Here is a 14,874-nt window from a genome sequence, read left to right as displayed (position 1 = left end):
ATAGGGTCTCATATAGATAGATGATAGATAGATAGATAGATATGCGTGCGTGTGTAAACACACACGTATACATATATTAGTTTGGCCGAAAAGTTTGTTCGGGTTTTTCCGTAAGATGTTATGGCAACACAGCAATCTTAATTCTGAAAATTTAATTTTAATTTTGGAATATTTATTTCTAAAGGGTAATGAAAAGAGTCGAGAAAATATGAGCGACATTTTTCTCACATCTGCCTTGTTCAGCTTTTTAAACTCATTATTTCTGCAGAATGTGCACTCAATCAGGCTTCCTGTTGCAGCAGCTGTGTTACAGAAGGAAGACTGTTTTTGAAGACCATGCTTTTGTATCTACTGGCCAACTTCAAGTGATTAAGAAAGAGCTAACTAAAATTTTAGCCTACTTACGACTTTTGAGGAGAACTAAAGTAGCTTCAAAGATTTCTCGTGTCTGTGGAAAGATGACATAAATTTGTAGAGGAGACAAAGAGGGTGACTAGCTGAGTCGTAATTACTGTTAGCTATCATGTTTTAACTATTATAAACGTAGCGGGAAACTAAAACCTTATGAAACAATAAACACCTCAAGAATAATTTAAAAGAGTAAAATAAATACTGAATCATTACCTTCAAAAGATAATTGCAATTATAAGTATACATGCTGAGAAAAATTAGCAAAGCCATTCAATTATTTAGTCTCACATATGCTTTGAAAACCCTTGAAAATTGGTGAAGTATTCATCATTTTTCTTTTACCAAGAAAGCCCGTGTAATTTAGTTAATTACTAACATTACATATTGAATAAAACATTTCTTTAGAATTTGATACCCTAGTGAAAGATTATCTTTCAAAGCTTGTTGTAAAAGTGATTTAGAATAATAAAGGCATGAGTGTCATAGGTCAATTCTATTAATGATGTCAACTGAGTTTTTAAATTGGTTGGGGATGATATAAACATCTTTACCTTGTTCAGTTGCAATTTACACACACACACACTTATCATAGAGAAAAAAATCATATTTTATAAATATATTAATACATAAATGTTTATTGTAACATAGAACAATACTAGTTCATAAAGGTGAATTTTATTACGATGAGGATTATGTCCAGTTACAAATTCTACTACAAAAGTTATCAAACTTTATCTTTTTCTGTAAATTGAATTTAATGTATAAAGTATTTTATTACAATACTAGCAAACAAGAAAGCACTCTTCTTCATAGTAACTACTTTCCATATTAATGGAAGTTTTGTATTGTAGCCACTATTGCAATATCTTCATCATTTGGTTATTAGAGTAAATGTCTGGATTTGAATAATTTCTTTGGAAGAGGTTTTGGAGGATTTGTGATTGCAGAGAAATTGCTTCTGATCTCTGGCTGGGAATGTTACCTGTGCTATTCGTGCCATGATGAATTGCAAAAAGTGCTTTGAGAACAGAAAAAAACAGAGCTTAGCAATCAAATGTTGTTGTTTTTTCTGTAAAATTTTCCCTTTAGATTCCTTACCTAACCCCAATATAATGTGCAAATGTTCGTACACTTCAATGCAGTTTAAATCTGTTAGCTGTTTGAAAACATGTGCTTTGTGAGATTAGAATAGCATTTTCTTCTTCTTAAAAAAATCCACTACTCTTCCATGATGAATTTCCATATTAGCACATAAAAGTATCCAGAAGTAATTCCATCTTAAAAACATTTGCTTCTGCTAGAACTTTAATTGCCTCAGTAACTTGCATTATAATTAGAGGTGAGATGAGTACCTCCATTCTGATTAAAAATGATCCATTTGTATGTAGATACTTATTGTGCTATTAATGAATCGACATATGCACTCACTTTGGTAAATAATCCCATGGGACTAACATAACTGACACTTGAAGTTCAATTATGAAAAGTCACTGGATTATTTTTTTCTATATGTATTTTTCCTTTGTCTTTGGATTCATTTTTTGCCTAGGAAGACTTTACCCTCCTCGAGATTATTTGGAAGATTCCCATATATATGTCAATTTGACCCTTTTCTAGTTTTTCATGCTAAGGTTTTTAATATTCATAATTCATTTTTCTGCATGTGAGGTACAAATATAACTTATCATTCAGTGACTTTTTCTGATAGTATCAATGCAATTTAATGATAGCACATATTAAAAACTTTATAATAAAATTAATTTCTATGTACTTAATTTCTATACTCAAATAGCTATTCTATTAATGAGCATATCAATCCAGTTCTAATAAAGTAGCATTTAATTATTTTTTGGTATGATTTGGCTCATAAAAGGTATTTTCTTACTATTTTACCTTAAAATTTCTCAATTATTCTTACATATTTTCTTTTCCAAAACAGGCTGTCCACATTCAATTAAACAATCTTTGTTGGGATTTTAATTGTCATTACATTTTGCTTGCAGATTAATTTGGCAGTAATTACAACATTGAGTCTTTCTAGTCATGTTTGTCCACATATTCAAGGCTTGTTTTATAATCTTCAGTAAAGGATTAGAGAATTTATCATATAAATGTTATACATTCCCTTTTAGTTTTATTCTTCTTTGCATCCTTTTTCCCCCTCTTCTTTCTTTGTGAAAAGGACTGTATTTCTATCATATTAGAAGTTATTAATGATACTTACTTCATGAAGTTTCTCAGAGGATTAAATGTTGTATACCTGGAAATCATTTTTAAAAATTGCCTGTTATAATACTGTGTTAAACACGTGTTAGCTGCTAGATTTACTGTTTGGAATTATTGCTTTTTTTATGGTATCTTATCTGGCCACCTTACTGAATGGTTTTAATGCATGCTAATAATGCAGATAATGTAGCTATAGAAAACTATCATTTGTAGATAATAATCATTTTGTCTCCTCTTTTTCATATGTGCTATTTCCTCATTGTGTTGGATAGGACTACCAATTCCATGCTAAAAAGTAACAGACAATATCCTCTTTTTGGAGGAAAATTAGGAGCAATAAATCTATAGACATTTTTTTGATATTTGGATTTCTAAAAATTATAACCTTAATCACGTTAAGAAATCCCCTATTTTTAGATTACAAAAGTTTTTTTTTTTTTTAAGTAGCTGTTAAATTTCATGAAATGCTTTTGGGAGCATATGAGACATATAGTTTTTCTCCTTTATCTTGGCAATGTATTAAAATAGGCCACCAAGTGTCCTAATGTTCAACGAATTTGACATTTTTTGAATAAGTTCTTGTAGCTCATGATGCTTGGCTCTTTAAATACGTTTCTGGATTTGATTTGCTCATATTCTTAGGACCTGGGCTCTATATTCATAAATGACATTGGTTATTTCTTTGTTCTCTGTGTGTGTGTGTATACCATTTATGTCTGGTTTAGGTTTATGATAGACACAGAAAATAAGTTGGGAAGTATTTCGTCTTTTCAAGATCTGGAACAGGGTAATGGAACAAAGATATTCTTTCTCCTTAGGTATTTGTTTGAATCACTCCACTCTTGTGAATCTGAAGCTTTTGATGGAAATTATGCATCTACTCTAACAGAAACTATAGGGAAATGAGATTAGCTGAGAAGGGCTGGTTAATCTGACCTCAGAGAAACAAAACTAAACAGATAAAACTATAACATTCATGAATACCGATACATAACTAGTTGGGCTTTTTTTTAGTGTCACATGTCCATCTCCTATGACCAGAAGCTATGAATACTTTGTTTATTGATATGTTTTTAGCAGTGAAGATTAGTGCCAAGCCCATGGTAGACATTCAATAAATTTTTGTTCATTCAGTAAATGAATAAAGTAATAAATGATTTTGCTTTGGTTGTGAATGGATGTTTCTTTAGGGAGATGTGTGAAAATTCTAGGTAGTATAATAATGTGTCTATTAGAATACTAACGTTTTAGCACCCTTTACATGAGGTCAAAAGAATATATATATTGGCACTCTGTTTCTTAGAAAATTATGTGCATAACTATATTCTCTTTGTTCAGGTTTATAACTTCACTCTATTCTAGCCCCAGGCTGCTTTCTTAACTAGATTTACTTTGGGATACCAATGGACGTAGGGAGGAAGAGGCTATGATGAAAGAATGAAGGTGTCTTGATGACAACCCTTCATATGTTGTTTTCAATGTCATGCATGTCATGAAATGAAGTTCTTCCTTCCTACCAGTAGATATACTAAACTTCCTAAAGACATCAATCAGAAGTTTCTTAGGAAGATAAGAATAGGATTTCTCCAAAAAGAAGAAAAACATTTAATTCCATAGTGTACTAAATCAATTGTTAAACTTCCTTAAAAAAAAAAAACCACTCTGTTACTTTAATACAGTGGCATGGATTAAAGAGAAAACATAGCTTATTTAAAATTTTTTTATAATGTGTAATAAAAGGATAAACTCTAAGTTATTCAGATGTTACCTTGTTGATCCCACAAACTGATATACTCTCTCTTGCCTTTTTTTCTTTACAGAGTCTGTTTCTTCTTTTAGAACAGACACAACTCCCCAGTCACTTTTTCCTTCCTCTTTTCCTTCCCCAATCACTTTTTCCTTCCTCTCTCTGTAGGTCCCGATCATGTTTCAAACTTTACCTACTTTTTGAAGACCTTTCTACCTACTGATCTGCTTTCTCCAGCTCTTGATCAGAGCCCCATTTTAGCAATGATAATATTCGTTGTAATTCTGTTTCCATTTTTCTCTTGGTAGACTGTAGACTCCATCAGGTCAGATAATTCATTATTTAATTGTTGACCTATCTAATTAAACCAAATATAGCTTTAACAGAGAGTGGCAATTAATCAATATTTGTTAAATAAATGCATTTTTAAGAAGCATGTATTTCTGTGATAGACCCAACCTGGAAATGAAACTTCTTTACCTGGGTCTTAAAATGTAGTCCACAAAAGTTGAATTCTTCTATTTTTTTGTTGTACTCTTTTCTCAACTTTCAAATGTATACATATACAAATGGGGAGAAAGAAAGGGAAGAAAATAATTTGGGGACTTGGAGTAGCAGGGACAATTGATGAAAAGAAGTATAAAAGAGTGATAATTGTGCATATCAAATTTGCCTTTTTATTTCATAGCAGGAGTGAATTATGTCAGAACACCCCTTCCAAATGTTCTTTTCTTTTTAAAAAATTACTATGTAAGGAAACATGACATGTTCCTGTTTAGTGCTATTTAAACAACATGAGGCTGATTACTTTATGGTTTTTTTCCAGAAATCTTACTGTTGTCTATTGGTATAACACTTTTTTAAAAAGAAAGAGAAAAGTTACTTTTTAAGGAAGACATTGGAAAAGTGAAACTCTGGGGTTCCCATATTTCTCCTTGAGAGCCTCAAATGACACAAAAACATGGGCTGGATATTCACGTGCATTGCTGTCAACCCTGAGCTAATCCATCCAAGAGAGCCACCCTCTCCCTTCTTTCATTTCTTTTCATGATTGAATTAACTTATTCTCCCTTGTCTTTCACAGGAGAAACCCAAGAAGATGTAGCCTCAGGTATTAATAGAAAAAGCAAAACTGATCCACTCAAAGGAAATTTACAGGAATGTTTACCCATCCCCTAAAAACTTTCTTAATGAAGAGAGATCATCTTTCTAGGTTCTAGGAGAAGGTAGATTCCAGGTACATGAAAGTAGAAGATGAGCTACACTTCTGTTAAACTCTTAACTATTGGCTTAGTAAACCTTTGTGTCTAAATAGTAAGCCCACTGTTTTTTTATGAGACATGTTCAAAACTACTCTAGGAAAATATTTTTAAAGTTATTATTGGATGGTAGGAGTATGGGGTGGAGTTGGCCTTAGGGAAGTGAGAGCAGCAATAATAAAAAGGATTTTGGAAAACACATGCTTGGCTCAAGTCAGTATATCTCCAGAAATCAGGACGGACCAAGAAGGAGCAGAAAAGCAAGATGAATGATGTGAAACTTGCTGTCTTGGGTGGTGAAGGAACGGGCAAATCTGGTAAGTGGTGTTGTTTTCTGTGGCATAGTGTAGAGTACATAAAGAGTGAGAAATATATTGACATGATATGTATTACATTATAACATATTATATGTATATAAACTTGATATAACTATATATTATTTTTAAGTAGGAGTTTTCGCTTTATAAGCAAGTAATGCAATTACCTGTATATAAAATTTATATACAGGTTGTGGAATATAACTGTTTGCAGTATTAATTTGTATCTTGTTCTACTGATGTTTGAAATTCATTGGACTAACAGGAAATCCCTCCCATCACTATCCCACCTACTTCTCACTCCAGCACACCTGCCTCCACACCTACCAGTGGCCAAACAATGCCCTTGAAAAGATTCTGCTTCCCTGAGACTAAGGGTGGAGAGAGATGCGTGGAGACCTATGAATTATTTTTTAAATGCCATTTTTTCACATTATCAAAGTGAGAAAAACTTTGGAGGGGCATGGCTTTTTAAATGCCCAGAAATGAGCAAGAGGTGCCCAGACCAGACCTTGGAAGCTATGTTTTTGTTTTCTTTTGTTTTGTATTTGGTCACATTATGATGGTACTAAGCATGCCACCAATAGAACCACCGTAGGCTAATGAATCTTAACAACGGGCCAGACCCAGGAGCTGCAATAAGATAAACCAACACTAGAGGTCGTTCCTCTGTTTCCTGGAGAAATTCTAAAACAGATGCCAGGGCACCTTGATATAATCTTAGGATCATTTCACTAACTCTACTATAAATTTCTGTTATTTTGATCAGAATTAGCATGACATATGGGAAATGCCACAGTGGGGAATTAATAAGTGGGGAATTTTGCCAGAGGTTTGAATATATTTTTGGCTCAGCAATTAATCTATATAATGCTACTAATATCTTACCTGACTGAAGGTGTGGTGGGGAAAGGTTTTGTGGGTTTTTTTTAATAAGAACAAAGATTTTAAGAAATATGAGAATGGGGAGAAAGGGAAATTATTCTTTTGTTCAATAATACTTATTTAGAGTAAGAAGAAATTATGATTGGAAGTGTTTTCATGAGAAATAAACAACAAAAATCTTTAGCATTCATTTATGATATAGCATTATTAGAGTATTTTAGAAAATAACTTTAAAGTATTTCATTGTTTCCTATGTGTAGCCCACATAGTATTTCAATCCATATGCCATTGTAAATGTTTTAGGGCAAGCACTTGAAAACTGATTATAGAAAGAAGAAATATATAGGAAGAGAAATTCTTATTGTTTCATATCTCAGGTCAACAACCTCAGTCAAAAAAGGTAACACACAAACTAGGAGTCAGGCATGAGAAAATGTTCTAAAACTATAAAACAAAACATAAATAAAAGAACACCCACAAAAAGCAGTAACAGCAACAACAAAATAAAAACATCATCTTAATCTTTATAAGATATATCAATAGATATATAGATATATCAATAGATAAATAAGCAAATGAAGTGTACACATTTCTGGCTGTTACATCTCTATTAAAAATATAAGACCTAGAGACATTCTTAAAGACAACCAAATGAGCAAAAGTTCACCACCACATGAGGGTTAATTAGCAAAAAAATGGCCCCATTTGTAAATGAGGGCTAGAAGGGGAAAATAATAAAATTTTAAAAAGTTAAGAGCTGGTGACCCCTGCTGGCAGGTTTTGAGTTTTGAGAGTGGGTATTTTAAAATGTCTTGGAAGGAAAGTATATGGTTCACAGTAGTAAGCTCATAAAGTTTAGAATAAACTGTCTGAAGACATTTTAAGATTTAACGAAACACTAACAAATTTCATTAAATGTAGCCTAGAAGGATTTTAAAATTCATCCCTAACCTCCTGAAGTCGGCTTTCCCAAACGTCCGCTACATTTTGCTAACCACAGGTTACAGAGTATTTACCAGAATGGGTCATGATTTTGTGTCAGTATGCAGCTTTGGAGAGAGGTAGGTCTTGTATTAAAGCACTGGAGGGGCAGTTACAGAAACGAAGTCCTTCGTTCATTCAACAAATATTTATTGAATACCTGTCATGTGGCAGGTACTCTTCTAGGTAGAGAGGCTATAGTAATGAACAAATATCCGAGCCTTCATAAGATTTACATTCTGGAGGGAAGGGTCAGCTAATTAAAAATGCATTTATATATCTATATCTATACATATATATATCTATATATAGATCTATCTATCTATCTATATAAAATGTCTTATGATGATAAATGTTATGAAGGAAAAGAAAGCATAGGGGAGTGGTGTGTAGTCATTTAAAATAGGGTAGTCAGGGTAGACCTGGCTGAGATGGAGACATTTGAACAGACCTGCAGGTGATAAAAACTGAGCCATGAAGATATTTGGGCAGTTACATTCCAGGTAGAAGAAACAGTTGCCGAAGTTCGGAGGAAAGAACTTTCTGAAAAATGTGAGGAATGGTATGGAGGACTGTGTAGCTTCAGGGGAGGAATGTGGGAGACAATAGCCAAAGAGGTCTACTGAGATCATAGGGGTCATGGGAGACTAGATAACTAGGGAAATTCTCAGGCATTTTAAAAGCTGAGATTTATCTAAGTGAGGTGGAGAGCCATTGGAGAGATTTGATCAGGCAAGTGACATGATCTGGCTACAAATTGGCTTTTGCTCCTGGATTGAGAATAAACTGAGAGCAAGAAGGGAGTTAGGGGAGGGATAAAGCGAAGAGCTGAGTTAGGAGGTTTTCTAATAATACAGGCAAAAGTAATGATGGCTTGGACCAGAATGTGAGCAAAGGAGGTGATGAGAGGCAGACAAATTCAAAATATTCTTTGAAGATAGAGTAAAAATGAATTTTTAATAGGATAAATATAGGATGTAAGAGAAAGAAAGAATCAGGGATGCCCTTGAGGCTTTTAACCTGTGAGACTAGTTATGGATATGTCATTTAATGAAATGGAAACTTGTGGGATATGCAGTCTTTGCGGGGAGATCAGAGGTTCCATTTTAAGCATGTTAAGGTTGAGATGTCTATCAGGTATCTAATTGGAGGCTCCCAGTGGTGGTAGATGTCTAGAGTCCAGGGAAGAGGTCCAGACTACAGAAGTGGGTTTATCAGCAATAATTGTTACATAAAGACTCTGACTGGATGAGATTAGCAAGGGAGTAAGTGTAGATAGAGAAGAAATCCATAAACTAGAATCACAGTTGGAGTGAGAGAAGATATTGTGGGACAGATAAAAAAGCTTAATACAAAGCAATATGGAATAAAGAAAAAACCCAGGAGTGTATGTTGCCTTGAAAGCCATGTGAAAAAAACATTTTGAGGAGGTAGGTGTGATCAACTATACTAATACTACTGACAAGGCAGGTAAGATCAAGAACTTTTCACTGAGTCTAAAACCATAACCCTGATAAAAACAGTTTTAGTCAAGTAATTGGAGTTAAAGCCTGATTGTAATAATTTGAAGGTCATGGAAGGAGAGGATTTGGACACAGGGAGTACAGATATTTACCAAAAGGCCAGCAGAGAAATAGAGCAATAGTTGGGATACAAAGGGTTGTTAAGTTAGGAGAAATTCAGTTGCTAGTAATGATATAATAAAGAGGAAAATTTTATGATGCAGAAGAAAGAGGTAGAATTGTTGGAGCCATGTCTTTCAGCAGGTCAGAGGAAATAGTAACTAGTTCATAGTGAATGGACTGGCCTTAGATAGAAACACAGATAATTCATCCGTAGTAATAGAATGGAAGATAAGTACATAGGCAGAAAAACATGTAGGTGAATAGATACAGTGGTAAAGTTCATTTGTAAGAAATATACATTAGCAAATATATGGTTTTTTGACCACTAGCAATAAAGAAAAGCTACTGTAGTACTCAACTAAAATATGACTGGTTGACTTTGCAGGACTGTGGTCCAAATATAAGGTCATTTTTTTTTTTTTTTCGGTACGCGGGCCTCTCACTGCTGTGGCCTCTCCCGTTGCGGAGCACAGGCTCCGGACGCACAGGCCCAGCGGCCATGGCTCACGGGCTCAGCCGCTCCGCGGCATGTGGGATCTTCCCGGACCGGAGCACGAACCCGCGTCCCCTGCATCGGCAGGTGGACTCCCAACCACTGCGCCACCAGGGAAGCCCTATAAGACCATTTTTTAAACTCTGGAGGATTTCCATACTGACAATGAGTATATGCATATTTTTCAGAATCTATCTATAAAAAGCATTTGTATTTGGAAGGGAAACAATTGAATCTAGAAATATACGACTCTTGTTCTCAGGTAAGTAAAACAAAATATGTTTTCAATTATGATTTGAAGAAGATATCCCTCAAATCTTTTTAGCTAAACCTTATCAATACTGGGTTTTTTTTACTGATTTAAATCTAGTACCAAAAATCAATACATATTCCATTTACTAATAAGGATAGAAAATACCATCTCTTTTCAAACATATATGTGGATATTGATTTTAAATGGAATTATTAGGGCTTATCAAATTTTCAGAAAAAGAGTTTTTTTAGAAAAAAAGGTATCAAATGAGATGGATATAACTTTATTATAGCTCTTTATTTTTTAAAATTTAATCACTTTTGTTTAAAGAAAGAGGATGATAAAAAAGAAACAGAGACTGCATTTTAGAAAATATCAGTATTTGGCTTGCTGAATTCTCTTCCAGGTAAAATGGGTCTCCATTAATTAACTGTCTAATGGATAAAATACAGGGATCAGATCCCACCACTTTCAATGTGCTTGGTTTATTTTCAGCCACAGAAAGCAAAATTTTCCCTCACAAGTGAACTGCATTGGGCAGATGGGTTTATTATTGTGTATGACATCAGTGACAGGTCTTCGTTTGCTTTTGCAAAAGCACTAATCTACAGAATTCGGGAGCCACAGACTAGTCATTGTAAAAGGTGAGGTATTTTTCTTTCCTCTCTCCTTTCTTTTTAGTAAATCATCATAGAGCTGTAAGCATCATTAGGAAGAGTTTAATATAGGCCTCCAATTACAAAATTTAACAGCCCTGAACGATCCACCTTCCATTCCACAGGAGTTACACATGTAGTAAATGGAATAAGATGAGAATACTTTATATCCTGGCTGACATAAACAGTTACTTGCCCCGAGTAAATGGCTATTTTACAAGACAGCTTCTATTGTTAACATGACATTCACTTGCAAAATAATGGTCCTCTGTACACAGATAGTTCCCTTTCCACCTTTCTTTTTCATTCCCACAAAAAATGTGAAGGATACTAAATAAATCCAGATTTATTACACTTGGCATCCAATTCCTAGTCATTGAGCTGTTCAATCAGTCAAAGCAAAATAGACTGAATAATCAAACTGTTACAGATTCTAAGTATGAGAGTACCTTTTTCTCCATTTCACCTCCTAAAACAAAGAGCTGATCAACGACTCCCGATTGCTAATGTCTTGACACAAGTGACTATGAAGGAAAAACATAACTGTGCCTTAAACTAATTTTGCATTAGTAGTTATAAATTTAAACCTATGAATTTCCCATTTTAGTTTTCCCTTTTTTTATTGTTTTAGCCTTTCCATTTAAAATATTTATTTTTGTTTAACCTGCTGGTATAAGGGATTCTTTGTGCTCGTAACCAGATTTGCCCTTAAAATCTAAAATAGCATTCTAATCTGGGAAGCAAAAAAGCACAATATTATACCTGAAAATTGGTACCTGTGCTTTTTATATCTATTTTAAATGCCTACTATCAAGAAATCATCAGATAATAATTGATAAGTTATATTTCCCTACAGTCATTTGATCTAAATTCTTGTTTATATCTGATTGACCTTGGGTACACCCTTTAATCTCTAGACTTCCTTTTTCTGACTATAAAACTGATAGAAACACGGTAGGGGAAAAGAATGTGATTTTACTAAGGTACCTCATAGCTCTGATTTCCTGTAATATTATTGATTTTGAGGGACCTCCATTGTTTCAAGTGTTAAATGCCTTATATTTAAGCACCATAACTTAGGTAAGGGAAAGTAATTAAAACTACTTTCTATTCTTACAAATCAAAAGAATCACTCACGAATAGGCAAAAAAAGTATATTTAAAAAATCCCTATATTTGACATTTTTCAGGCAAACTTTTTAATATATTGACCAAATAAATTTTGAGTTTTTCCAGTTCTCAATCTCTAGGTAAACTAGAGTCTCTAATTTGTAGATAAAAAGCAAAATTATGGCATTGTTTTATAAAATTACATCTGATATTTGTGATTCACCCTTCAAAATATTTCATTTATTCTTCCCCATTAATTCTTCACAATAATTTTCTGAACTCTATAGAAAAAGATACTCTTAGTGACTTCAAAATCCAACACATACAGTGCTTTTTCCCTTACGGCTCACACTGTCATGTGAATGAAACCAGCCTGAAGACTGTTTTCATTTTCCCATTTCTTCCCTATAGGCGATATCTTGGCAGAGTTCCATGCCATTTAAGACCTAGTAGCCTTACTGTATTCTTCAAATGGAATTCTGCTTTAGGAATGTTACACTGTAACCGAGGAGATTATATTGATATTTGCCAAAGACATTACCTTACCAAAGCGATATATTTCTTCAATAAACAGAAAAATTGTACAAGGTCACGAGACTAAAATTTTCTTTAAAGTATGCTGTAATGAATATTAACAAACAGCAACAAGTATTGAATTAGTAAAGAGGCATTAGTTGGTCCTTCTTTTTCAGTTGATAAGGAAATGAAAGATAATACTTAGTAAGCACATTTTATTGCCTGGCACTGGGCTAGATTTTTATACACATCTTCATTTAACCTCTGTGAGTATTCTGTGTGACGAGGACTATTTTACCTTTTTTTTTTTTTTTTTTTTTTACATATAAGGGAATTGAAAGTGGAAAATGTTACAATCATGTCTTGTTAGTAAACAGAGCCGTAATTCCGGGAATAGGTTTGTACCACTTCAAATGTTATGCTTTAAGAGCATTGTTGCTTCTGTGTCATTTACTACATTTTATCTAAATTAATTTTTGTAAGTAAATGAGATACACACACACATGACCACAAATAACACACATACACACACAGTATTCTTTTTTTTTGGTCCATAATTCTTTTTGATATAAACCTACTTAATAAAAAAAAAAAGAGTTTTTAAAACAGTCTTGCCAAAGAATTGTGTATCTGTGTTTCAGAGCTGTGGAATCAGCTGTGCTTTTGGTGGGTAACAAGCAAGATCTCTGTCATGTGCGAGAGGTTGGCTGGGAAGAAGGGCAAAAACTGGCATTGGATAACCGGTGCCAATTCTGTGAACTGTCTGCAGCAGAGCAATCTCTGGAGGTGGAAATGATGTTTATCAGAATTATCAAGGGCATCCTGACAAACTTCAAACTCAAAGAAAAGAGAAGAGCCAGTGGATCTAAATCCATGGCCAAACTGATCAATAATGTATTTGGAAAGAGAAGGAAATCTGTTTAATTGACATGTGATCCTAAGGGATTTATTATATCAGAGAGTTTCAAACGTTTGTATAGTAATTAAATTTACCCTTTGTATGCAATTAAAAAATTCTCTTAGAGATATGAAATAATTGGCCATGAACCACAACTGTGTTTTCAAATATATGGTTTGCCTTCTTAGTTGTTTGTATCTTGTACATTTTGCTTCACACTTAACCTTTTCTTTATTACACAGAATAATATGAGTATAACCTATTGGTGGATTACTATATAATTTTATTAAATTACCATTCTACAGGGCTCAATTTACCTTTATTTTATATATATATCATTTTAATGAAATATATAGTTATATTCATATAGTTAATATATTATAGGGCTTAACTTATCAATTTGTGAAATTCATGATCTATTTAATTGAAATGCATGGATTTATTTTTGAAAGTGTCTTTATAATAAACCAGTGAATTATTTGATATTACATAAATTTTACTTACAACTAAGGCCTTAAGAAGTTAAATTCCTTACCCGTAAGTGCATTGTTTACAGTTGGTCTGATGATGAAAAGTTTGCCTTTCCTTATTGTATGCTAAGCTAACAAGGGCAATTATCATAGAGAAATTAACTTGTACAACTAAGATACATTTTAGATTAAAAGATTAGGGGTTTTTTTAAGTTCATTTATAAATCAATACATCATAGGAAAAGAAAAAAGTAAAAACTCTTTGGTAAATATATAACCTTGAAGGCCTTATTGTCCTGAAAGAAATATTGTATTAGATACAAACATTTTGGGCCTTCTCAGATTACATTGGGTACAATTTCCTTCAGAGGTCAACTGTCCACCTCCTGGACTGCAGCATCCCTTCTGCTGTCCCTGATGAGCTTGTCACCTGCTGCGTTTCAAGTTGCAACCCTAGGCCTAACTTCAGCCAAATCGCTGATAAGTAAGGTTAGATTTTGGAGAAGTTAACCTGGGCATATATGCAATGCTGCGTGCACACTTGGTTAACATGTGTCAGCACTAACTAGGGGACCATGTAGAAGATCTTGAGTAGAGGGTGGTAGACTGGAGTCAGGGAGGGTGACACAGACTATTCGTCTGGGCAGGAGAGAATTAAGTCATCGACATGGTTTTGCTCATTGTGAGTCACGATCCAACATTTAGCTTTTTTGATCTGTGGAAATCTAACCTGGATGATGCACTAGAGTAAAAAGAGTGGAAGTAAGGGAACTTTGTGTGGTAGTATACAAAATAGTCCAGATGTTCATGAAGATGGGGGGGGGTTAGAATTGCTATGGTAGATTGGACCCAAGAACCTACCATCTGACTGTGTTCTCTGGGACGATTCAGAGGAACTTCCTTTACTAAGGAAGTGAGGAAAGCCGTGGTGAGGAGGCAAAGACAACTTAGACAAGCTTCCTAGTGACTGTGCTCCATGGGTCAGAGTTGACAGTCGGGATGCTTCCACTGAACTGCGCTCCTCAATA

General features: G+C 33.9%; 1 protein-coding gene across 1 annotated transcript; it reads left to right on the top strand.

The window, feature by feature from the left end:
- Positions 1 to 5,893: 5,893 nt before the first annotated feature.
- On the top strand, positions 5,894 to 13,402 carry RERGL (RERG like; the record flags this gene model as incomplete). The annotated part of the gene is made up of 4 exons (XM_082665771.1): positions 5,894 to 6,005; positions 10,115 to 10,206; positions 10,693 to 10,841; positions 13,120 to 13,402. The coding sequence occupies exons 1-4, from the start codon at positions 5,909 to 5,911 to the stop codon at positions 13,400 to 13,402; spliced, it is 621 nt and encodes a 206-aa protein (XP_082521897.1). The 5' UTR covers positions 5,894 to 5,908.
- Between the last annotated feature and the right edge of the window lie 1,472 nt (positions 13,403 to 14,874).

Source organism: Grampus griseus, assembly GCF_964374135.1.
Source record: "Grampus griseus genome assembly, chromosome: 11".
In the NCBI taxonomy this organism is placed as follows: domain Eukaryota; kingdom Metazoa; phylum Chordata; class Mammalia; order Artiodactyla; family Delphinidae; genus Grampus; species Grampus griseus.
This window is presented reverse-complemented; position numbering and strand designations above follow the sequence as displayed.